The sequence below is a fragment of the Euleptes europaea genome, chromosome 8, assembly GCF_029931775.1.
Source record: "Euleptes europaea isolate rEulEur1 chromosome 8, rEulEur1.hap1, whole genome shotgun sequence".
Classification (NCBI taxonomy): Eukaryota; Metazoa; Chordata; class Lepidosauria; order Squamata; family Sphaerodactylidae; genus Euleptes; species Euleptes europaea.
The window spans coordinates 39,091,908-39,118,616 of NC_079319.1; the positions used below are offsets into that span (position 1 = coordinate 39,091,908).

The 26,709-nt window shown below is 40.5% G+C and overlaps 1 protein-coding gene across 1 annotated transcript; it reads left to right on the forward strand.

Annotated features, from left to right (window-relative positions):
- The first annotated feature begins 3,526 nt into the window (after window positions 1–3,526).
- ARMC1 (armadillo repeat containing 1) lies at window positions 3,527–23,834 on the forward strand. The gene is made up of 6 exons (XM_056854316.1): window positions 3,527–3,739; window positions 5,766–5,857; window positions 18,779–18,968; window positions 22,476–22,592; window positions 22,680–22,754; window positions 23,607–23,834. Exons 1-6 carry the CDS (start codon window positions 3,566–3,568, stop codon window positions 23,796–23,798), a joined length of 840 nt encoding a protein of 279 aa, XP_056710294.1. The 5' UTR covers window positions 3,527–3,565; the 3' UTR covers window positions 23,799–23,834.
- The last annotated feature ends 2,875 nt before the right edge of the window (window positions 23,835–26,709 follow it).

Genomic DNA, 26,709 nt, shown 5'->3' on the forward strand with positions numbered 1-26,709 from the left:
AAGTAGACTGAGCGGTTTCCATCCCAACCTCTGAGTTTAAATCGCCGCCGGTGTCTTCTGTTACTACGTCCTTTTCAGGGACGACATTTTCCTGAGACTTATAGGCTGGTACTGTGTGTGCTTTCTCAGATGTAAGCCCCATTGTGTTCATTGGAGCTTACTCCCAGGTAAGAGTTCTTAGACGTGCGGCCCAGCTGTATGCATATTTATTTGGAAACAAGTCCCAGGAGTTCAGTGGGACCTTACAGCCTAGTACTGTCTATGTTTACTGAATATTCAGGACACTAACCCCCAAGCAACATTGCTGGTGTTGAAGCCTTAATGGGTTTTGGTTGTATGGCTTTAATGAAGGAATTGGGTTTGTTTTTTTAAAAAGATGCAATCATGCAGATTGACAGTGCAATTGCATGTGGAGTTACTGCAGTCTGACCCCATTGGTTTCAGTGATTTTAGACTGGATTAACAGTGCCCAGGACTACTATTAATTGGGAATAAGAACAACTTGAATCATGTTTCCATTGATCTAAAAACGCATAGGTAGGTTGAGTAATAATTCCTTCGTTTTCAAAAGGAATAGTTGCTGCTTCTAATATTTGGTGATTGTATACAGTTGCAGTAACATGATAAGGCTTTTTTAGGGGAAGTGTGATTCAGGTGTGATACTTTGCAATTCTGTGCGCTGTTGAATTGGAAGGACTTCCAAGTAAATTCATAGACTTGTCAGACATAAGCCTTTTGAACACAGAAATGTACCATAGAAATGTAGTGAAGTGAAGTGGTATATTTGTTTTTGTGGAATGTGTTCAGTTATGAACATGTTTGCCTTCTCTTGCTTTACTTAGGACCAGATGCTATAGTTATATATAGGGATGTGCACCATTTTTTTTGGTATTTGGGTTTAATAGACCTGAATTTTGTTCAGAAAATCTGAAAAAAAGCCAAATCCCGATATGGTTTCCCCCCCAGCTTTTTTCAAATACCTGAAATTTTTTGGGTCTATTAAACCCTATGGGAAATCTTTGTGGGGCACTGGGAGGTGGGATTTTTTAAAGGTACAGCCACCAAATTTGCAGTGTAGCTTCAGGTGAATCTTCTTAGAAGAACCCCCAAGTTTGATAAAGATTAGGTCAAGGGGTCCAATTTTATAGGCTCCTAAAGAGCTCATATGTTTCCAATGGAGAAAAAGTGGGGCCTCTACCTCAAAAAATTGCCCCACAAAGATTTCCTAATAGTTTCCTTATGCTGGGAACATTTTATCCGTGATTCTCAGCTGTGACGTAGCTCAATGTTACATCAGTGGGGGATCTTTGCGGGGCTCTGGGGGGACTATTTTTCAAGATAGAGGCACCAACATTGCAGCATAGCTGCTGGTGACTCTCCTTACATGAACCACCAAGTTTGGTGAAGATTGGGTTAGGGGATCCAATTTTATGGGCCCCCAAATGGAGAAAAAATGCAGGCCCAGTTGGAGTGACCAAAAATCCTGCAGTTGTTAACTCGTGTACAGGCCAGTGGTCTTCAAATGCTCCACCTTCTGGGAACCTCTTCGATGTTGCCCTTCTTTTTTAGGACCCCTGTGTCTGCCACAGAATGTGCATTTTAAAAGTTTCTAGGCTATGTTCTACTATCACTATTGATTATTATAGGATCTGATCATGGGTTCTCTTGGGCCTTGTTTTTGAGAATGTCTTAGTGAGGAACCCCTGGATTATTTGAGAAACCATCTGACAGACAGCTGTTCTGATTAGGCTCTTGGAATTGTGAATAGGTTGCATTTTAAAGATCCCACATTCTGTTTTGTAGATAATGTATAAATAGCAAGTGAGTTCTATATATTTTTGTAAATGCAAATTTCTAAGATACATGTTTGGTGTATGCACAGGAGTCTTGTAATATATTAGACTACTATTACTGGTATTTCAGTAAATGCCTATAATGATTTATTTATTTTTTGCCTGTGACAGCATACAGCAGTCAAAGAACTTTGCCTTTCCAATATCTGTGCCCAGCTGGTCCATAAATAAACTATGTTTAAATGGCAAAGCCCATGTAAAGACATTACAAGGTCTTTAATCTTAACATTCCATCCAACAAAAAATGACCTGAAAGTTGTTCAAAGTTATCTTCAGTGGATCAGGTGCCTATATTGGCTCACTCAAGGGAACTTTGGGCCCATTTCTTGAATAGTTTGCAAGCCAATAATGAAAGGGACTTTGGAAAGTGAAAACCAGTGTGTGATATGACACAGAAGTGTGTTGTTCAAAGGGATAAAAAAGTAAAAAATTCTGACCAGTGCAATCCTTTAGTTTCTCTGAAATGGCTTTTTAGATCCTCCTTCTATATTAAAATTTAAGCACCAACTCTCACTACTTCTGTATATTTCTATATGTAATTTTGTCTGCTCCCCATCAAGTGTGATGAACTTGGTTCCAGTCACTGCTTTTAAAAACAAAACAAATGTAGCCCAGTTCTACATACTTCACACTTAGGGGTTTTCATTTGTGCTCTGATACTTGTTAATTTGTACCTCTGACCCGAAAGGGTTGTAAGTAATTAGCCCCCTCTTAATTCTATCAGATCAGAAATTCAAGAGACTCCATCTTAGATTACCTTTGTTCAGAGTGAATTTGAGGAAGCTTGTGGTATGTTCTTTCTGGGTACTTTCATTCCCTGAGCAAATACCTTTAATATCCAGGGCTGACCATCTGATACTGGGCATCTAAGAATGTGGTTAAACTTGGAGAAACCTGCTTAAACCAGAAAATTTAAAAAGTACCTACTAAAGATATTTGATGTTAAAAGAATAATGTTATGCTCTTTAAATGTTAGAAAAGCCAAAGTCTGTTAAAAGTGCTGTCCTACGGCCTGATTCTGTTGCTGTAACAGCTCTGCAGCAGTGAAGCTTTATGTTCAACTGGCGTCTTCTACTCCAGTGGCCATTTTACTTACTTACTTTTCGTGCCTGCTGTTGGGTGGAGCTCAAAGGAGTCCATGCGTAGGGCCCCATCTGCCTATATGTATCCCTGTGCTACTGGGTAGCTGTAATTGTGCATCTGGTAGACCGCTCATTCAGCAGGAATGAATGAGTGGTCTGCAGAGGGTTGGTTGCTGATAGCAGAACAATAATAAACCTCACACTACATTCTCTTAACTTGCTGTCTTTGTTTCTGTCGACAGCCAATAGACTGCTGTGTCTAATTTTAATATATTAAAATGGCTATGCTTGTACTCGTTTATTTAAATCTCACAACTTGTTTTTTTTAAAGCCTTGCATTAATGAATATGCTGGTTGAAATCTGGTTTAGTTTTTGAACAGAGTAAGTTAGTGGTTTTTTGTTTTCAGAAACTTGCTTTTCAGGATGATCTGAACAGAATGTGCAAATGGTTGCCCCCACATAGTTTTTTCTTTTTTAAAAAAAGATACTTTACAACATACACATTGAAAACGTATGTGAACAACACAAAGCAAACTGCGCTATGGTTTCATTTGTGTAGTTTCTTTAATAGTGTGATGGTATTAATACAGTTTCCTTTACAGGAGGATTTTTATGTATGACAAGGGAAAATGAACCCCACCATGAGCGAGGAGCCTGATGCACTGTCTGTAGTTAATCAGCTGAGGGATTTAGCAGCTGATCCCTTAAACAGGAGAGCCATTGTCCAGGATCAGGGATGTCTACCAGGGCTTATTTTATTTTTGGACCACCCCAATCCTCCAGTTGTCCATTCAGCCTTGCTTGTAAGTATATTTTCCTTATCTTGCCATCACTTTTGGTGTACTTTCTACATCTTGGTTATCGAAAGCCCCTTGAAATTTGAAATCTGAATTTTAAGTGATCATTCACAGGCTGTTGAAACATACATTGGTGTATTAATTTAAATGCCTCTCTGTAAAATATCTTGCCAGTAACAAAAGTTTCAGAAAGTTAGCCTGTACCAATTTTGTAATGCCACGGCACATACCTGTGCATATAAGGGACCAAGTTTGTATTCGAACTGTTGTTTGGTTAGTCCACTTGTAAGTAACAAATCCCAGCTTGTATGTAAATGTCAGTTTGTGGTGTTCTTATGTCTTCCCTGTATTCTTATATTTGTGGTCAAGTGGCTGTGAGGGAAGAGACCATTCAACAGATTGTGACTTGTACATTCATACAACATGCCACAATTAAAACAAATGGTGGTTAATGAACCTGCTGCAAAACCCCAGTGAGCCAGTGCAGAAAATGGTATAAACAAGTCAGCAGTCAATCCAGACTTAATACTTTTTAAAATGTAGTTGACTTTTTTTATTCATTTCAAACTGGCATTCAGAAAGGAAAAGTGTCTGTATGAATTCAGCACTCCAGGAGCTGCTGTGTGTTCTATAACATCTGACATAAACCACCTTCTCAGATATCTAAATTCTAGCAACATTTTTTTTAATGTGTTACAGACACATGTACTCCTTTATAGGGCTTAAGGACCAGTTGTAAACCCATGGCTTGGGTTCTGATATTTGCAGGTAGAGCTCTGCTCACTGGTTGAATCTTGGCTGTTGCATCCCTGAAAAATCATTCCATAGGGTTTGGGGAGCCAGTGGAACAGGACAGAATGTGGCATGGAGAGCTATTATGGTAAAGGAGAAATTGGTGGAGGTCACCAATACTTGTGCAAGCAGAAGTGACCTTGCACATACACAAGTGAAACTGGATTCAACCCTTAATTTACAAAGAAGGTTTTAAATGATGAAAATACTGATTAGAAGAAACAGTTCACGGTTGTCATAGCAGCAGGCATCCTGTATTAATGCAGTCTAGAAGAGAGTAAACAAAGTTATCATGAAAATAATTCGGTTGCAATCTGAGTACTTTTGATCTTGTGGTATCATTTGTTATCTAAATGCTGCAGGTACAATCTTACAACTCTAGTACAATGTAAATGTTAAAGGGTCTGCAAAAAACCCCAAATGCTGCAGTGCAACAGTTTACCAAAAGTGTTTAAGCTTGTTCCCCAAGGAATAGTTTTCATAGTGCAAAAATGCCTACTTTGATTAACTCAAACACAGAGAAATGCTTCTTCATCAGCAAAAGCACAGAGATAACATGCAAATCTACAGAGTGCTTGGACTAGAACTGGGGGGGCCTGGGTAAAAGCTCATTGTGCCAAAAAGCTAATTCTCTCTCCCCCCACCCACTTCTCCATGTATGCTGAACTGCTTGGAAGAAAAGCAGGATCAAAACCTACATGAATAAAATAATGGTGTGGACAACAGCACAACTAAGAATCTGTGCTGGATAAAAGTAATTGTAAAACTGTCCTTTTCCTATCCGCATGTACCGAATGACGTTTGGATACTGCTTGGCACGCTAAATTGGCATAATTTTTAACCATTGTTCTTGCAGACTTATCAAATATTGTGGTGCATTTTGATACTCTTTGGGGGAAATATTCATAAGGTAATGGATATGGTGCAGAGCGGTAAGCTGCAGTACTGCAGTCCAAGCTCTGCTCACGACCTGAGTTCGATCCCAACGGAAGTTGGTTTCAGGTAGCTGGCTCAAGGTTGACTCAGCCTTCCATCCTTCTGAGATCGGTAAAATGAGTACCCAGCTTGCTGGGGGTAAAGAAACGATGACTGGGGAAGGAACTGGCAAACCACCCCATAAAAAAGTCTGCCTAGTAAATGTCGGGATGTGACATGGGTCAGGAATGACCTGGTGCTTGCACAGGGGACCTTTACCTAATGGATATAACCATAATTTACTATGACATACTCTTTGTTACAGGCTCTCCGCTATTTGGCTGAATGTCGTGCAAACAGAGAGAAGATGAAGAGTGAACTTGGTATGATGCTGAGTTTACAAACTGTAATACAAAAGTAAGTATACTATGCCATCTATAATAATTATGCATAACTCCTATTGAGCTATGTCCTGCAGATATAGCACCTGAGGTGTCATTCTCCACCAAAAGGAACCTTTCCCTGATGCTGAAGGAGAAAAGCATCTCCACTAGCAGAATGGATTAATGGGATCCATCCAGATGTTTCTGCCCTAGAGTTGTTTAAAAAATAATGTAACTGAGAATTGGGTCATGGGTTTGGACTCGGGTATGAATATTTGAGTCCGAGCAATATTTTAAAGGTGGGAATGTCAGCTTTCTTGCAAAAAACCTAAGACAGCATCGAGTCTCACCTCTGACATATTGAATCTTCCAAAATAGGGCCCATTTCTCCAGCTCACAAGACTGTTACCTAGTTGCTCTTGTTCATTTTATCTTTGTCTTCAATGTTGTCAAATGGCCGGCAAACCAATTGGTAAGATTCATACCAGTGCAACCCAATGCAGAGCTAACTCCAGGATTGCACTGTAAAATTCCCTGTTCATTACCATCTTCAGTTTTCCTCAGAGCAGTACCCTCCAAGTCATCAATCTGCCCTGGAAGCAACGAGATAGGTTTGTTCTGTTGATTTGTATGACTCCTGGGGATTTATTTTATTGTTGTTGTGTTTAAGAAGAAGAGTTATATGCCAACTTTCTCTACCATTTAAGGGAGACTCAAACGAGCTTACAATCACCTTCCTTTCCCCTCCCCACAACAGACACCCTGTGAGGTAGGTGAAGCTGAGAGAATGTGTCTTGCCCAAGGTCACCCAGCTGGCTTCATGTGTAGGAGTGGGGAAATAAATCCAGTTCACCAGATTAGCCTCCGCCACTCATGTGGAGGAGGGGGGAATCAAACCTGGTTCTCCAGATCAAACTCCACCACTCCAAACCACCCCTCTTAACCACTACACCACGCTGGCTCTCCCATACTACCTTTAACATACTACCTATAACAGCAGCAGCTAAGCATAATCTTCTGGTTCAAGGTATATATTTTTTGCTGCTAATTGGTTTTGTTGTGTTAAGCTTTTAAAGCTTATATTGTGAGTTGTTATATATTTATCTGTAAACCACCTTCAGTGAAAGGCAAGGTAGAATTCTGATGAAATAAGTTTAGTGCCAAGTGTGTAATTTTCCTGGTTTACTTGCACCCTGAGATACCAGGAGTACCCTCTAGACTAGAGACTTTCCTCTCTTCTTGCAGTTCTGCCTTCTCTCTCTCACTCCTCCCTATCCTTTTTGGAAATTTGGCTGCGTCAAAATTGGTGGTGGACATGCTCATTTCAAACCAGAGTTTACATAATCACTTCAGACTCTGGTGATCAGTTATGAATAGTTTGAAGCCTGGAAATTTGTGAAGAAAATTTGGAAAACAGAGTTTATAGGATTTGGAAAATAGAAGCTGAAGTATTAAATTATATTGATAATGGGTTTGAATTAGAACAACGTTTTCAGGGAAGAAGTTCCTCAGGATAGAAGGAAATCTTATTATGCTCAATCCTGAATTAATAATGATTGTAATATTAAAAAAATTAGTGTGCAACTTTAATGAGACAAAGTCATATTTCTGTTAGTCAAGGCTTATGTTCTAAATAGTCCTTTCAGAACAAACTAATCATATTTGCAGCTCTAAAATTAATGCTTATAAATACGATGGTATTTTGTTAGGAATCCTGGTCTTTTTTTCTGCCTGAGTGTTATTTTTATGAGTAGATTACTAGCAACTTCCTCCTATTGTGCAATGGTTAATTCCACTGCTCTCAAAGGCATTGATTAAGAGATGAGAAGTAAGCAAACTTGTCAGGCTGCTGTTCCAAGTTCAGTATTTCATCCTCTGACTGACAGCCTTGTGCAAGCAGAAATGGCTGTTTGCTATAACACTCTGGATATTTAAAAGCCTCTTTTGCAAGTTATAGCAACAGTGAATTTGCACTCCTGTTGAAAAACAATTTTATTTGTGCCAGGGCTTGTTTCCCCTTGGGGTGGGGGGGAAGAAACCTTTCCCCTGTTTTTGTAGTGTATTTACGCAACTGATAGTAAGTTTGGGCAAGAGCCAAAGGTCAGGGAAAATAGCAGCAATGAGGCTACAGACTGGGTTAAGTAACTTATTTTAGTAAAGTTTTGAACTTGCCACTTCTGATTGAACAGGGCTGTTCAATCACTTGAAGTGTGTCTTTTATTTTCATCTGTCTCTCAAACTTGGATGGAGGGAAGATGAGGAGACAGATGACCTTCCTGTCCAGACTGCAAGCAAGGTGACCCCTTCTGGAGGGCTCCTATTTTTCTGTGGTTGGTAGTTGCATCACCAGCAGGGTAGAAGAACCCTTCAGTAGGGACCAGTAGAGAGGGCTTAAACCTTAAGTTTGCTGTGAATTTGGCTGAACTTTGCTTTAGAAAAATCAACATGTTTATATTTGCTGCTGCATTTTTGAACTTGCCACTTCTGATTGAACAGGGCTGTTACACTTCAAGTTGTCTTTTTTCTTTTTGAATTATTGGATTAGATGCTACATCTCATGAATCATCACTGGGCTATTTCATGAAATGCTTCCCTTGGTGCTGCTTTGTTTCATGAATTACCGGTAGTCATTTCTGAAATAACCGTGTGCTACCCTAAGGAGTTGACCATTTGCCTGAAATGTGCTGCTACCTTTTATGCTGTTATGTTCCATGAATTTATAATTGAGCTGATATGCTTAAGAGTTTACCTTTTTTAAAAAAATCTATAGTACTGCTATTTTTATGTTACTACATTTCATGATTGTTTCTGTTTCTGGTAGTATACTTCAAGAATTGGGCTGAATTTAACAAGTTGAACCTTTTTGAATGAACTGTGCTGTTATCTTTCCAGTGGCTATACGTCATTAATTGATTTCCCTGTTCCTACACCATGAATCAATTCTCTATGTTCCTATGCTGCATTAATGGATTTTCTCTATGCCTTTCTCTATACCTTGCATGAATTGGTTACCTTAGATTAAACTGGGCTTCTATGCAGAGTCAGCATTGCCTGAGTTACTGAGTCTATTGTGGCAACAGATATTTTCATGGTTTGTTGATGAAAACATTCCAAAAAATTACTTGAAGTATTCCGTAATCACTGTATATGCTAAAGGGTGGACAGCATGTTCTGATATTTGCTAATTTTTCACTTTGTATTTTGAGGGGATGAAAAGAATTGAGATTTTTGATCCTTGGACTGAAGAAAATTGTGTACTAATAGAGCTTTCCTTTGGAATTGGTGGCTTTCAAGAAAAGACTAGATATATTACCTCAGAAATTCAGGGAATCTTTGAAACTTTTGGGTTTGGAAAACCGTTTGAAGCTGAGATATTACACGATATTGATAACAGGTCTGGGTTAGAATGAAGGATTCAGGAAAGAAATTCCTCAGGTTATAAGGAAATATGACTAATTTGATCCTAGATTAATAATATTAATACATTAGTTTACAGCAATTTTTAATGAAATCATGTTTCCATTAGTCAAGGTTTATGTCTTAGATAGCCATCTCAGAAAGAGGAAATGGCAAGATACTATCCAGAAAGATAATCCAGATGTATTATTTATTTAGGAAACAAGGAATACTAGAAGTACCTCTCTATTTTAAATAAGTTGTTTATCATGTAGCTTCTCCTAATAAGACTAGAGGTATAATTAGCTAGCTTGAAGCCCATTTCCTGTTTCTGAAAGGGCAGAGGGGAAGTATTAGAATCACAGTTGGTTGTATCTATATACTTAACTCTACTCCGGTATCATTTTCTAAGCACATAATCATGGTAATTGACCTTAAAGGAAGAGGTAATCTTATTAGGGGATTTAAACAGAGGTCAGTAAATTTACCTCTTGCATTTAGATTCCTCTTGCTTTTCAAGCTTGGATAGGGAAACATCTTTTGAAAATGATAAAAATAAGAACATGGGAAGAAAAACAAGCAACATGGTCGAGGAGTAGACAAGAAGGGGCTAAAATTGGCGGAATACAGGGTTGAAGCTTATAGTTGCATACCTGGCAGTTATTTTCACTTTAGACAGTGTCTGAGCATAGTAACAAACCATGAAAATGCTTGCACTTCGTTTGGCATACAGGGGCGAGAAATAATATCTTGTATTAATAGGCAATTTGGAGCCATGTACATTCTTCTGGAATTGCAGAGGAATTTGCAAGCTGCTTTAGTGGTTCAAATCGCTGCTCTGCCATGGAAGCTTGCTGAGTGACCTTGGGCTGGTCGGACACTCTCAGCCTAACCTACCTCACAGGGTTGTGAGGATAAAATGGAGGAGAGGAGAACAATGTAAGCTGCTTTGGTTCCTCACTGTGGAGAATGGTGGGGTGTAAGTGAAGTAAATAATAAATAAATAATTCATCACTAATGGGAGTAAGCCAGAAAACTTATCCAGGCACTGGAGTGGATCCAACCAACTTTTCCACTGTTGTCTTGCCCAATTCCCTTCTTTACTGCAACTGCTGTCTCATGTGACTCTTATCCATGGAGGTCCCATGATCCCTGCATAGCCTTTTTGGTGGTCACCTTTCCTCCCTGGAAAAAATAGTTGGATCCACATCACTGGGTTGTATTCTACTACTCTACTCCAGTAAATCTGGAACCTTCTACCAACTCTGGAAGAAAACTCCACTAGGGTGAGCAGAGTAGTAGAATACAGCCCACTGTGGCATTGTTAGAGTAACTGAAGATAAAAGGTCATGAATTGTCATGCTATGACTAGCCAACTGACATTCTTTCAGCAGGTATTTAGTAGGCCCTTGTGTTTCCTGTAGGCTGCTTATCAAAGGTGTACTCTATCCTGATGGAATTTGAAAGTAAACACCTAAGTTTCAATATTTATCGCCCCTCTTTAGGCTGGTGGAAAACAGCTTTTGGGTACAAACCATTTGGTCCTTTTAAGTGTAGGTGTTCCTAGTGTGATAGCCCACAATTGGCAAATTACTCATCCAGAAGCAGTTGCTGGATGAATGTGATAGGAAGAGGTACTACAGTCTAATACTTGCGACTTGCAAACAGAATTTCATGGTTGCTTCTTCTAACTAAGTTGAGTCCCACCTGGGAAGAAAAGCAGAAAATAAATGTAAATGCAATGCTACTTAAGACTCATTTAATGTTGGACTGCTAGTGTACAGCACTACTTACTGTGCAAAAATATTTCAGTACCAAAGAGACTTCTTGAGTCTTACTCAGATCTTAGAGTAAAGCAGTACCAGGAATGGTTTTAGGCTAAATGACAGTGTTATGGAATATTGCCCCTACAAGTAGGGTAGAATTGCCTGAAGTGAAGTTGCTAATCACAATCCTGAAATCTTTAATATGTCTATCACTCCTCCCCCCTTGTTTTTGTGGTCCAGAGATACAGTGGCGACACCATTATATTATAGATGTACTGACAGCAATGTAGCATGTCAGAGACACTGTGAAGATCTTCAGTTTCTGAGCTAGTAGTTCAGTTATTGCCTCTCTCAATATTGCAAAGTACATAATGAATGCCTCCGGGTTCTCTCTATTTTTTTTTATTTAGGCTTATTTTGTTTTGATAGAAAGTCACTTCTAGGTTGTCAATGTTTATAGCTTCTCTTTTAATATTTAGTACTTTTATGATGTCTGTCTTTCAGTATAAATTAAAATACTGCTGGGGATTTGGGGTAACCAGTACCTCTTGATAATGAGTAACAAATTAATGAAATCAAGATTTTCAATTACTTAGCTGGAAGCACTTATTTTTTCCAAGCTGGTCTGCTTTGGCCAACGGGTCCACGAGCTGAACTGCTTCCAACACCATTTTCCAATTTATTACTTGCCTAAGACCATCAGTACTATTAACCTGTATTCAATTGCACAGGAGTCTTTTATATGCATTTCCCTATACATGCCCTTCTGTGTCTTGCTACCCCCTGGTTCTAATTTTGAGCAATTTTTAATTGCCTGTGATTCAGGAAATTTAATTATTCACTGGCGCTAGAAAAATTAGGATGGATTGTGCGTCTCTTTTAGAAAGTTGCTGTGAGGAAAGAAAGTGGTGTCTTCCTGTGAGATGAGGCTGATTCCGGAACTCCCAACAGCTTGACTCCTCAAGGAAACTTTAATAGAAAACCTGGTGATATTTTTCCGTCTTCCACATTGGGGGTTGGATTTGGATTAAATTTTCCAATGACAGAATGGAATTTTCCTGCCTTTCCCCTTCCATTGCAGCCAGCTGAACTTCGTGGAATTGCTGCTCCTGAGGAATGACATGAGGGGGATCGGCAGGGGGAAAGAGGCACAGGTGGGAATTGACTATTTAGTTTGGATTCAACCCAAAGAGTTTATTTTACAAAATGAGTAGCGCCGTTAAATATTTTAAAAGTTGATGGGCAAACTATCCTGACCTCTTGGGTAATTTGCTGGGACTGTACACACAGGGGGAAAACATGAGAAACAGAAATTCTCAATGAGACATTTGATAAAAATGGACACTGTCTAAGATTCTCATTGCTCTTGTGAGACAGTCACAAACACACAGGAAAGATCTGCTGATAAAAGTTTGAGCTTAAAATATGGAATGAAATACTTAAACCAATGGAAGCCTATCATATTTTTAATGGAACTAATGGCAGCTTATTTTTTTCTGCTGTTCTGTTCCTATACTGTCAAAGAGAAATATTTAACAGAGTGTTGGTATTCCCCCCCCCCCCCGACAGCTGGCGATGTGGTAGAAAGTGCATCAAGTCACAGCCCACTGATGGTAATCCTGCAGGGTTTTCAAGGCAAGAGAAGAACAGAGATGTGTTGCCTTTGCTTGCCTCTGCATAGCAACCCTGGTCTTCCTTGGTGGTTTCCCATCCAAGAATTAACCAGGGCTGAACCTACTTAGCATCTGAGATCTGAGGAGACTGGGCTAGCTTGGGGCGTCCAGGTCAGGGTCTTGCTAGCAGGTGGCTTGCTTAATGCAACTCTCAGGTATGACTAAGAGATTGGTGGTCTGTCCAAACCCTGCAGCTGAATTAGTAAAGTACATTTTTGTTTAAGTAATGGCTAAGTTTTGGTTTGGCTAAGTAATGGCTCATTTTCTAGGCAATGGAATATGAAGTAGGGAGCGAATTGGATTAGGTGGTGTTGCCATAATACAGCTCAGAATGGCAACCCTGTTACTTACAGAGCTAGATTCAAGTCCAGTAGCGCCGTAGAGACCAACAAGATTTTTTGGGTATAAGCTGTTGAGAGTCAAAGCTCTCTTCGTCAGAAGCCATCTGAAAAAGTTGCAATTTATGTGAAGGCTGTTGTGATAATGTTAAAGGTTTACATTGTTATCAAATGCAATAAGATTTAAAAAGTACTGGAAAAAAGCCTTCTGACAGTTAGGATTCATGAAGCTCATAAAACATGAGGGCCAAATGGAAATTTAGAGGGGTAATTACTGTTTTTAAAAGTTCTTACTGAATTTGAAAGTTATTGATTAATCACTGAAAAATACAATAATGCTAGGAAAAGTTGAAGGCAGTAGGAAAAGGGGAAGACCCAATATGAAACAGATTGTAAACTGAGCCACAGCCTTCATTTTATAAGACCTGGGCAAGGCTGTTAATAAATAGGATATTTTGGAGATTATTAATTCATAGGGTCGCCATAAATGGGAATTGGTAGCATATAACAGACATTCGAGTTGTAAATGCACCTAAAGATAGTTAAATGTAATTTTCTTTTTAAAAAATTGAACAGCTAGTGGTAATGGTTTTTAGTACTGGTTTAAAACTGGAAAGATCAGGAAGAAACCATATCAAAAATGAAATGGTAATAAGTTTCTTACATAATTTAATTTACCTAGTAGATCTGTGTTACTGTTGGAAGAAGATAGATTCTCGAGCAGTAGGAGTAACCTAGTTTTTAACCTTGTATACAGTCAAGACAGGTTTTTGTTTCTGTTGTGACTCAGCTGTATGATTGAAAAAGATGGGTACTTTACCAAACTGAGCTCCCAAGATAGCTGATGGAAGCTTACTGTTTGCTTTTATGGTAGTCCTCTTCACACTTCCTCCAAAGAGAGGTTATCCTAGGACAGGGATCCCCAACATGGTGCCCATGGGTGCCACGGCGCCTGCCAACGCCTTTCCTGGAACCCACAAAGTTTCTAGAAAATGGGCGGGGCCAGACAGGGCTATTGCCCCACAAGGTTACTGATGGGCCATGACAGAGTTGACTGCCTGAGGTGATTGGTTTTTGATGTGTGTGAGAGAGTTGACTGTCTGTGCTGATTTTTAAAACCATTGCTTTGGCAGCAGCTGCCACCACAGCACAAGGATCTTCACTGTGTGACTGGAAGTTGTGGCAGCTATTTTGAGGGTGGTCCAAGTCTCCTGTGGCTACCATTTTGTGGATGCACCCACCATGCTGTGTCAGAATTCCAAAGGTGCCCACAAGCTCGAAAAGGTTGGGGACCCCGTCCTAAGAAATATGTTTTTCCCTTACAGAAAAATGCCTTTATAGAATTTGCAAACATGTCATGTGGCATGCTTTCAAATCAGTTACTTGTAGATGTTTCATACAAGAGAGTTGAGAGAAGAGGGAGAAGATAGTTTATTAAAGAACTGAAGCAAAAGTCTAGGCTGGCAACATCCTAAATTCTGATGCCCTCAATTATTCTTCAAGAAGAAATGTCTGTCTTTGGGATGAATTAGAAACATCACATAGACAAATCCCTTATGGATGCGAAATATAATCCTGAAGTCATGAAAAGGCAACATTGCCATCTAGTGGCAGTAATATGAAGTATCCACCAACCCAATCTACTCCTCTGAGAATGTAGTTCAAACTTTTGCAGCGTGTTAAGATTTGTCGGGGAAGGGAGACCAAAATTGATAGCAGTTAATTTCTTGCTTCCTACAATTACTAGGAGACCATAAAATAGATATGAATCTAAAGCTGTTACTATGAAAGAAAATATTAAAAACATAAAAAAAAGAAAGGAAAGAAAATTAGCCAGGATTTGACAGGCTACCTGGGCAGGGACAGTTGCATAACCATTTTGAAAAACAACTTAGAAACCAACTTTAGATGTGTTTAGTATTATTTTATAGGATGGTGTCATTCCAGAATTATGGGAAATTGTACCAAAGCCGAGCCAGTGTAGCATAGTGGTGGACTCTAATCTGGTGAATCGGATTGGTTTCCCTACTCCAACACCTGAAACCTGCTGGGTGACCTTGGGCTAGTCACAATACTCTCAGAACTCTCTCAGCCCCACTTCCCTCACAACATGTCTGTTGTGGGAAGAGGAAGGGAAGGAGATTGTAAGCCAGTTTGATTCTCCTTAAAAGGTAGAGAAAGTCAGCATATAAAAACCAACTCTTCTTCTGATTAGGGCACTCTGTTTAGTTGAAAATTTTGTTTCTACTCTTAGTTCTCAATTGGGATGCCAAAGTTTTTAATATTAGTTTTTGCTAATAGGTAATTTGGTTCTTTGGAGAATGTGTTTGCCTAGCCAAGCAGGCTTTTTACTGTGTTACAAATTTCAGCATTCAAAGCTACTTTGCATTCCATCTCCTGGTGCATGCTCTGCTCCTTTCTTTCCCCCAACTAGAGTTCTTTGATCAGCCAATCAGGGAAAAACCTTGTGCTGTAGTGCTTCAAAACTGCAGAGTGGTTGGAACAAATTGAGTGTCATGTTTTGACCATGTAGCTTTCGCCCAAGTGATGAAGTTACTGGTGGCTTTCACACTGGTTCCAGGCTTTACCGATAATATTACGGAGCTGTATTTGCAAAGATTCCAGGTCATTTTTAAATTGTGTATGGACATGCAAAAATTCATAGGAACTATTCTGGTCAGTCTTAACTTATTTAGGTACCTACATTTTGGCCTCCGCATTTGCCATATGGTTTTAGTTGATCAACCCTTTATTTGTTGCCATAAGGTCTTGTTTTTAATATATGCATAGCACTTTGTAATAAATATAATTTATTGTTTAATTGCATTTAAATTCACCTAACCTTTTGGGTACACAACTTTGTTTGTCAGGTTGGGTCATTCCCTCAGTCTTAATTTGTCCAGTCTTAATTTATGACACAGGTTTTCAAAATGTTATAATTGGTATCAGCTAGTTTTGGATACATCCCAACTTCCAGCCACTGGCTGAGGTGCTGTCTGGGAGCAAGTAGAGGAAGATCTGTGTGCCAATACAAGGACTTGAATGTTTGCCAAAGATTGATAGTCGAGTGAAAATAGCTCTTGAGGGGGTCAGACAAAGATTAAGGGCTGTAAATTCATTACAGAGAAGGGCTTCATCTAGGACTCATGAACACATGAAGCTGCCTTATACTGAATCAGACTCTTGGTCTATCAAAGTCAGTATTGTCTACTCAGACTGGCAGTGGCTCTCCAGGGTCTCAGGCAGAGGTCTTTCACATCACCTACTTGCCTAGTCCCTTTAACTGGAGATGCCAGGGATTGAACCTTCTGCACGTCAAGCAGATGCTCTACTGAGCCACAGCCCCTCCTATAACTCCTAGGCTGTCTGGAGCTGTACGAGAGCCTCTCATTTCAGAAACTGACTCCAGGTCTTGGGGACAGGATGGTGGGTGTGATATTAGCATGAAAGGGTGGGAATGCAGGTTGGCTATACTTGAGAAGGCAGTGCAATGGAGGTGGGAATGAAGGAAGTAGATGGCAAGAAGGGTTGAGGAATATCCTGTCACACAACCTATGCTCAAGAGGCACAGGGTTTAAGACTGAAGTTTTCTGCCTCCTTGATTTTACTGCCCCTTCAGTTTCACCTTGTTTCTGGGGTTATCTGCTACCTAACTACATCAGTGACATTCTTCAGGAAAGGTCTTACTCATCTGTTGAACGTAGTTGACTGATTTTTGAAGAGCCTTTCGGGGGGGGGAAGGAATTGTATGGTTTAAAAGAACAATCTCTGGTTGTGTTGAGCTCTGATATGCTATGGGACTGTGGAAAGGACAAGAAGACTGAATTGGGGCAACAGAGAGATTGTGACTATGGCATCTATTAAACATGACACTTGGGCATTGTCCAAATGATGTTAGAAATGCAGCAATCTTCCATGCAAATTGCAAAGCTATGAAGGTTCTCGTGTGATATGCAGTCCCTTCCTGACAGCCTGCCGGAATCAGAAATAAAGATTGCTCAAGATGTTTTTTTTTGTTTTTAAGGGGCAGCAGGTTGTAATGTGATGTTAGTGTACGTGAAAGAGGCCAGACTGGCAGTATTGCAGGTCTATGGAAAAATAGCAGGATTAGCAACTGGCTTTTTTTTGTCCTCTGCCCCCTTGCTGAATTTCTGTGTGTGATGGCAGCTACCCTGAGGAGAAAAATATGTTTTTGTCTCTGGGAACCTCTGTTGTCAACGGATGACACTTTAATTGCCTAAGAAGTATTTTGTACATATTTCCCAGTAATTGTCGTAAACTCTAATGTATTACAAGGAAGAAGTCACTGCTTATTCACCATCTAAAAAGCTGGTTCCCTACATTCTGCCGCTATCACACTGAGAGTGACCAAGAAAGAGAACCCAGGATGGAGTTATGCCAGTAAGATCTGGCTTGTTTCTGAGCTCTTGGGAGTAGGTTTAGACCCAACTCTAATGGTGTCATGGACTATATCATTTGCTAACTAAATGGCTTCAACCATATCACGTGTCCAGTCTGTGCCTCTTATGTGAGGGTTCTTAGGTGATGTGCATTTGTAGTCTTGATGTGCGCATGCATACAAACATCGCTATGCCATCGCTATGAGGAGGAGTTGTTTTTGTTTTTTAATGCTCCTAACCTGTTCTATGCATTCTATCTGAGCTTCAGTGATGGTTGTTTTAAAGAGCCTCCAAGCATCCAGAAGACATTTGTTCCTCTTTACATTTCTTTTCAACTTCCTTTTGACTAATTTCTCTTAACTTAAATGTGGCCACATTGGACATTTTGGACAACTTTCCGTTTACATGTATCACTGTGATTGCTGTTCCCAACTGGTTGAACGCTTGTGCTTCCCACCAGGTTCAGATCAACACTCAGCGTCCAGCCTAGAGTTGGGTCTATAAGTAACTGTTGCAATGCACAATTAATTGTGGTGTCTAGAAATTTTGTCTTTGTCATGACCAGAATTTACCCAGTCAATATAAGGGTGGTTGAATTGTCCATTAGTAAAATACTTTTGTTTTGGTCACCTAATTAATTCCTTTTTCACTCAAGAATATCCTTCGAGTTCTGGTTGGGTAGATGATGCTACAGCCACAGCTACCTTTTGGGCTTGGTATCTCCACCTATAGTGATTATTTGAAGGGGGATATTCTTCTTACATTTCTAGCTTATTTTGAGTGCCAACCAGGCAACGTGCTATAATGCAGATTGCAAGCCTGACCCAGGCCTGGCTGCTTACTACTGTTCAATAGCAAGCCACCCCATGGAAATCAGTGTGGTGTAGCGGTGGTTAGAGTTTCAGGCTAAGATCTGGCAGACCCAAGTTCGAATCCCCATTCTGCCATAGAAGCTCACCTTGGGCAGTCACACATTTCTCACATGGGAAAGAGAGAAGGAAGCATGAAAAGAAGAGATGCTGTGAGGGCTTAAGGAAAGGGAAAGAAGAAATAATGGGGAAGGGAAAATGAGATATACCCTACAAGTCCCTGTGGGTCCCCGCTTGTTCATATATAAACTCTTCTATCTGGTCTTCCTCTCCTGGCATTTCTGAATAAAATGAAATGTGCTGCTATCACTTTTCTATTAAGCAAATATTTTTCAATTGAAGAGCAATCAGAGAAATGTGTAAAATTACCTTAGTTCTAGCTTTCGCTCCTAATTTCATCTCAAAGGCAACACTTCTGAAGTTTCTGTTGGTTTCATTTATTTTCACCTGTCTTTGGAAAAAGAGTTGCAAAGCTAAATCCGTACCTTTTTTCCCCAATTTGCTTTGCCGTAGGACCACAACACCCGGGGAGACTAAACTGTTAGCTTCAGAAATATATGACATTCTTCAGTCTTCCAGTGTGTCTGACATGGACAATGTCAATGAGATGAATTCTCGGCGTCGGAAAGCTCAGTTTTTCCTGGGAAGTACAAATAAGCGCGCTAAAACCGTTGTTTTGCACATAGATGGTCTTGATGATTCGGTAAGGAATTCTCCAGTATTTTGACCTGTTACTGACGCTGGAGAAGGATGACTCTTTATTTTGCATGGTTTCAATTTGCCTGTCTCAAGCAAATTACTGAGAATCCTGTGTAATACTGAGAATGCTTTATATTAAGTACTAAAATATTGGCTGCAATCCTTACTAGATTCCCATAGGCACAAAGGGAGCTGATTTTCACCAATCCTCCCCATGGGAGACTTCAGTTCCTCCTCTAATCTGTGCCCCATCCTCCAGCATTTTGGGATGTGTTTTGAGCTGCCACAAAAGGGAATAATGAGTGAAATCAGCTCCCTCCTTGTATCCATTGAAATCTGGACAGGATCCAAGCCATTAAGTATAATTATATTATAGATTGTGTTACAAGTTTTTCTATGTAAGAAGTGCGTAGGAAGAGTTTGTATAAATATTGATTCATAATGCAAATTGTCCCAAGAGGCTTACTTCAGAAACGCCATAAATGTGTTCATAAATTACTTCAGAAAGGCCACACTCCATGCTTACCTGACAGTAAATCATCCTGAACTTGGTGGGCTTTTCATTCAAGCAAACATGCCTGGGATTATCAATTTCATTGTCAATTTCACTCACTTCTGGTTTTGGCAATTAGCATATTCCATCTTGGAGTTGACATAGTTCTTTCACTATAGCGAGGTGATTGCACCAAAAATGTCGCTTTCCCTCTTAGGAAAAAAAGGTGTTCAGAATCATGCTCTTGTTTGCATTTAGTCCTAAGGAAATGTTGAGTTTCCTTAGCTGGCCCTTTATCTCTCCCTCTCTTTTGGACATCTTGTCTCATTGTCTGAAATTTCTTTGGCTATCAGCTAACTGTTGTGATAATGAGGTCTCAGTGGAGTCTTTATGCAATGTCAGAATAACTTCTAAAATTTATCCTCTGTTCCCCTGTAGATAACACCCCAGGGCCATGTTCGCCTTTTTATGGCTGCCAAACAGCACGTAAAGCCATTGGAGCATGCTCTCCACACATGCCTGGAGGTCTCTGCATTTTCCGTTTTGTAGCCATTTTAAATGATCTAATCTGATCTGTTGTGGCTTACATTTTTGCCAAGTAAGCCAGTTACAGTCCGGTCTGTATAGATCCAGTCTTCTCCAAGTTGGCTGTTGTTAATTGGATGCATAATGTGCACCCCTCCTCAATTACCTCTAATCCCCATTCCCCATTACCCCTCTTTCTTAACCTAGTTTTAACAGGGATAAGCTATTGGAACTGATTGTTTCCTGACCTGGTAGCTCGTTTGTTTGCCCATCACTGTCTCCAAAGCTTTTCTAAAAGCCAGAAAAATGCTGCCCATTTCTTTTTTGCCTGCCAGTTTAAGTACACATTACACAGTGAATGGTCTGAGGTCAGCACATCTAAACGCAGTCTGTATACTCTCCTGAACACAGCTAATGCATAGCCTTGCAATTCTATCCCTTCATGTGTCATGGCAAAGATGCTTATTTCTAGTTGCTAACAAAAAGTAAGACATGAAAAGCCACATTTAATTCAGAGAGAGCATACCAATAAACATTTGCAAGAAATTGGAGGGAAAGCACATTGGGTTGGATCCAGCCAGGCTTCATTCCATTTCCCCTAATTCCCCCTCCTTCCTCTAGTCTTCGTTGTGCATATCCTTTGTTCATGCTGGTCCCATGATTCCTGCAATAGCCTTTTTGATAGTCAAAGGGGCTTTTCTACTTCCCTTCTTACTTCCCTTCAACAGCAGAAAATCTGGTTGGATTCAACTCGTTAAAGGGCTTAATAGCATCTGTTTTCCTAGTGTTGAAGAATGATTCGCTATAGCCGTCCATTTCCTTAAACTGCTAAGGTGAACACAGTACAGTGGTTTGGATCCAGTGATACCCAAGCAGAAACATAAATGGAGTTTGTGCAGCTCTACTTGTGCAACACCAAATGTTTTCTGCTGTATATGTCACAGTGCCCCAAAATTGGTTGCATGACATCTTGTGCAAGTGGCAATGCAAGTGGGGATACAACAAGACTGTCTTTAATGCAAGTGGCTGTAGAAGTCTATTTCTTGTTTCTGCTGGCGCAAGAGCTCGAGCGCAAGCTGAGATTTAGCATTGCATCCAACCCAGGGCTCATAGATCACCTTGACTTTCAAGTGCAGGCGCTGTCTTAATAGTCGGCACTTGTAAGAATTCTGCTATAAGCCAATATCAACAAAAGAAAGTAGAATACAGTAATTGAATGTCTTATTTTCTATTTCACAGTAATAACAATGGAACAGCTTTTCATTTCAGTTACCTCCTTTTTAAAGCTTTCTGTATGCTTCGCAGTGTACTTCAATGGACAGTGCTGCTTTTTGCTTTGTCACCTGCAAAATACGTCCATTTGCTCATCAGGGCAAAGATTAGACGCTATCGCAGATGCTGACTTCCGCTTCATATAGACATTACCTGAAGGCAAACTTGTGTTAGAACTTTCTGCTTTCTTTTTCTGGACATTTAGGAAGTCCCACCTGAGGAATGACATGAGGGGTGGGGAATCTGCCCCAGGAAGGTACAAATTGCCAATTCAGTCTGGATCTCATCCTATAGTTTGACTTAATAACATTATCAATGTGAGGCTGATTGAAAGCCATGGGAGAAAGGTCATCTCTGCCTCTTCGCACGATAAGCACAGGCTTGGTCACTAACCTGAGTATGGAGAGGTGTGTAGGAGTCAGAATGCTATGCAGGCAGAAACTGACCTGTGAATGACCTCAGCACCCAGGAAAATAGCCACATCTCAAAACAAACAAAACAATAGGGCTTGCTGCTTTGAACTCGTGTGGCCTGCTTCAGATTTGCCTTAACATGCTGATGCAGTGAAAATACTGTCCTTGCGCCAGCTCTAAGAAGCAGCCTATTGCTATGTTGCTGCCCTTTTAAACTGTAAACATATTAAAGTCATACCGGGATAAAGCTGAGCAGGTACAAGCTAGCATGGGTCAGTGCTGCGTTGTTGCACAGTGGGTACTGTCGCTTGCTTTAAGCATAACATTGGTGGGTGTTTTTGTGAGCAGACACTTTCCTCTGAATCAGAGTTCAGTCTGTGCAGAGTGGTGATGTCCATGAGCTGCCACAGATGAGGTAGCTAAAGGATACAGCAACTGCTTTGATGCATTCAGTCAGTATGGATGCAAGGTGTCTGATAAATAGCAACTTAAACACTAACTGCTCATCAATGAGCATTTGAGTCAGTCAGAACTTAACCACAGGGGACTGTTTAGCTGATCATACGGAGAAAAGCAGTCTTTGCTTTTCAGCACTTTCCCCTCATTACTCACAGTTGATTCCATCCTGGTTTGTCTTCAGAGTGTAAGTAGAAATGATGTTTTATTTTTTTTAAAAATATTCGAAGCAATTCTATGTTTACTTGTTTAAAATGGCATTCTGCTTATGTGTTGTGGTACTTTCTTCTCTGAATATGTTGTCTCGCATACAAAGTGACGTTTCCAATTATTTGCATGTCTTAATTTTTAGTCTCGGCGAAACCTGTGTGAAGAGGCCTTGTTGAAAATTAAAGGGGTTATCAGCTTTACTTTTCAAATGGCAGTTCAAAGATGTGTAGTCCGAATCAGATCAGATCTAAAAGCAGAGGTGAGTGGGGTTCCAGTGGGGTTGGGACCCTCTTCTTTGGGGTTGGGACCCTGCTCTTACTGTCCACTTCTCTTTTTCTCTGTGCAGGCATTGGCAACAGCAATAGCATCAACCAAAGTTATGAAAGCCCAGCAAGTGGTGAAAGATGAAAGGGGAGAAGAGGTGAGAGAGCCACTGGAGAATAAGAGCTTGCTGCTGGTAGTCCTGGAGTATAGAAATTCAATGGCTGCATGCAGGGTGCTCCGTGCAGACAGGGGCTTCACCCACCTCTTCTGTGAAACCAGGGAATGCAAGGCCACTATGAAATGAAGTAGTAATGTGAGCTTTCATGCACAGATCATCTCACAGGAAGCACCTGCACATGAGTTTCCCTGCCAATTGTACTTGGCAGGCCTAAAGGCTAAGCATAGGTTCAGCATTTTAGAACTGGGTGTTCCAAAGCAGGAGATAGGAGAACTGTACGGTGGTTTCAGGGAGCCAAGATACAAAATATATTGTGCCTTAATTGCTCCAGGTTAAGCTACTGTTGGTAGAAGTGTATGAAGTCTTCTGAATTAATCAGTTATATTAGCTAGTAACTGCTGGGACAGTGTCTTTATTAAATAGGTAATTAGACCTTGGTCCAGAAAGCCCTACAGCATAGGCGTTTATCTTTATCCAAATGTTCGGAGCAGTGGGTGAAAGTTCAGGAGATGAACTGAAGAGTTAAAATTGGTGATTTAATTTAAAAAAAACAACTATAAACATGCTTCATTGCATGTGATAGCCTGATCAAATGTAATGAAATTATATGTCTCTTTGCTCAGAAGGTCTGCTGTGTTAAATGCACCTACAATCCAAGTAAGTGTGGATAGGATTTCAACCTTAGTCTTGTCAGAGTCTAAAACACATTTAAATATCCTTTTAAAAGGGCCTTGTGTTAGTGGCACGCTCGGGTATGCATTGGCCGCAAGGCCAAAACCATGACTATACGAACCAGGCAATACATTGTTGCTTCCTATTCCCATTAAACAGTTGCTGATTCCATTCCAAGATACTCCCGTGGAAGTGGAGCAGAATACAGACCTCCCGGAATATTTGCCAGAAGACGAAAGCCCTTCGAAAGAGCAGGACAAAGCTGTGTCCCGTGTCGGGTCGCACCCGGAAGGTGCCGCCAGCTGGCTAAGCACAGCTGCAAACTTTCTGTCCAGGTCCTTTTACTGGTGACTTGGGAGTTGAAGCCGAAGGACTGCGCAGACCAACACGGGGGCCCGTTTTCGTTTGGTCTGGTGAACTGCCAAGTGCAACTTGCAATAAGTTACCAACAAAAAGATTTTAGTCCACACAAACATAGGCTGTGTTTTACATTTTATTGGACAGTGGGCCTTTCAGGCCAGTCAGAAGTATGGAGGTCTCAAACGATGTCTTCTTCATTTTCCTTCCCTGTCGCTGTTGTCATACATGTTTTATTGCCTCGCATTTTAATATGGGTCCATGATTAACCAAACATTTTGAGTATAAAAAGCTTTAAGTTAAAATTCTTGCTAAGCCACACAGAGAACCCACTCATCACAAATCTCAGGACATCTCTACAAGGAAATCATTAGCTCCAAGTCTGCATAGATTGAAATGCCTTTTTTTGGGCCTTATTTCTGATTATGTATTTCCTCTGGAAAATCGCTCTAGAAAAAACTCTCTTTGTTTGCCATTTATCTTTTCCTTCGGCGTTTTTTCAGCGCTATTGTTTTTATATTTCACTTATGGCATTGCGATGGAAATGCTTCAGACTTGAACTTGATAGCCCTTAACGTGTCGGGGGGGGGGGGGAAGTCAGCCTATAACCACTCGAGCCATCTGAACTCAGTAAAAAGGAATTCAGATGGAAATCTCTGTGTATCTATGTACAGTAAATAAGCTGTAAGGAAATGCTTGGAATAATGGTTGTGACTGTAGATATGATCAGATACAACGGACTGTAGTTTAAGTCGGTTAAAAAGCTCTGTTTTCAAAAGTTGTAAATTCTGTTCAGGCGGTGCCTTGCTGCAGATTTTGTCTGTGGCAGAAAGTGTGTTGTTGGCCTTAAGCAATGATCAAGAAACGTTTTCAATGAGGTAACCTGGTAACTAAAAATAAAAAGCGGGGGGCGGGGAGGGGAGAGATGGCATGCCTAAGATGCCTCAGTGCTACTGTGGATACACTTTCACCACCATAAACTTCTGTTTCTTGGTGGTAATCTTATATTTTCCCTATTGCCTTTGAAGGATGCTTTTTAATAATGCACCGTGGTGGGTAATGGTCTTGTGACCGCAGGCATGACCATTGGGAATGCTGGTGGTGGAGCTAAAACCCACCTGACGCAAGATGTCCAAGGAAGGTTGAACCTCTTGTCAAAGATGAAGCTGTTCATCGAAGTGCACTAACCTAGTCTAGATGGATGAAGCCAAACCCAGGCCTGAACAGGAAGCTTTCATCGTCTTGTGCTGCGGACAGTATAACAGTTCAAAGCTGGCCTGGATCTTTGCATCTTGTCTCTGTAAAGCTTCCCCAAAGGATAGGACAGGTAAAGTTCCAGCAGGCAAAATATACAAGTAGGACCTATTGAGACTCCCTGTGCTGTAGAAAACGCTCAACCGCTGACCTTACCATGTTTCTTTTTGTGGAACAATCCATACAACATTGGCTATGACGGTGATTTAACTACGCTGAAGCAGAGATGGGCTCATGAAGGTCTGTGTCTTGGACAGCAGAGGTTAATCTGTAGAAACTGTCACATTGTCTTTTTTTTTTTAGCAAGCGTGCAAGAAAACAACCGTAACCAACAATAGAATTTCACTCAGATTTGGCGTCCTTCTGTGTTAAAGAGCTCACTTTCAGATTAGAGTATTTTGTTTCTTTTTTTTTTTAACGTTATCTAGTTTAATTTGAAGTTTACACGCACAGAATACAGGCTTCCTAAGGCATGTATTGCATTAAACATGTATTACTAAGCATATTGCTGTCTAGAATGTTACAGTACCCAAGCGTGTTTGCAAGACTCTCCATTGTGTAGCCATGGGTGCAATGTTTACTTCTGTTCAGCATCTGTCTTTGCGTTTTGCAGTGCCGCATATCCATGTACTAAACGATACACCCATTTGGATATTAATGGTTCAGTACAAGTAGATATTAAAATTTGGTGTTGAATTTGTAGGTATCCTTTTTTTTTTTGGTCAGTATTACAGCTCTTCCGGTTATAGTATCTGTAAGAGCTTTTGAATACTGTAAAATAAAAGTGTAATATAATTAATCTTTTGCAGGGATTTCTTTAAAGCATGTGCTGTCTGCTATTTGAATGTATATGGTTCAGTGTGGTGTCTGGCCATAATAAGCTGAAACACATTTTCTGGCTGTAATCGCAAGAAGAGCCTAAGGCAGTGGTTCCCAAACATTTTGGGCCACTGCCCCCTTGGTTCCACAAACTCAACCCCAGCGCCCTCTACCCTACCCAACAACACAGTTGAAGGGGCCCACTTCAAGCACCACTCTGCTGCCCCCTTGCCTCTTAGTGCCCCCCTAGGTAATCCCACCCCCCAGGAGGTGGTACTGCCCACTTTGGGCACCACTGGTCTACGGCATAGCCCACCTTTTAAAAATTTGGTCCCGTGCATAGAAGTCTGTCACTTTCTGATGGAAGTTCTTGTGGCCATGCAGGCAAACCTCAAAACCTGGTGCTTTGTTAGCAGAAAGGGAATCTGAATTGTAAGCTTATGTAGATGAAGCTTTCATAACTCTGTAGTCCTGGGTTAAGGCTCCTTGCACACTTTTTCTAATGCAGTAACATGGTACTTCTGTCCCCCCCCCCCAAGCCATTCTGAGCTAGTGGCTATGGAGTGTAGTGTAGTCTGAGAGGCCTGGGTTCAAGTTCTGTCTCGCCCTAAGCACATACCATGTGGCATGGCTAACTTCCCTATGCTCAGATGCAGTTTTCGTCTGTAAGATAGGTCACTTTTGCCGGAAGGACTTCCACAAAAGCTCAGTTTCAAATATAGAATGAAGACACCAAAATTGCCAACAAGGTGATTAGCCCTTTACAATATCTTGTAGTAAATAACAAATTTTGTGTTTATAGTGGCAGAACTATAACAGATACACGAATATT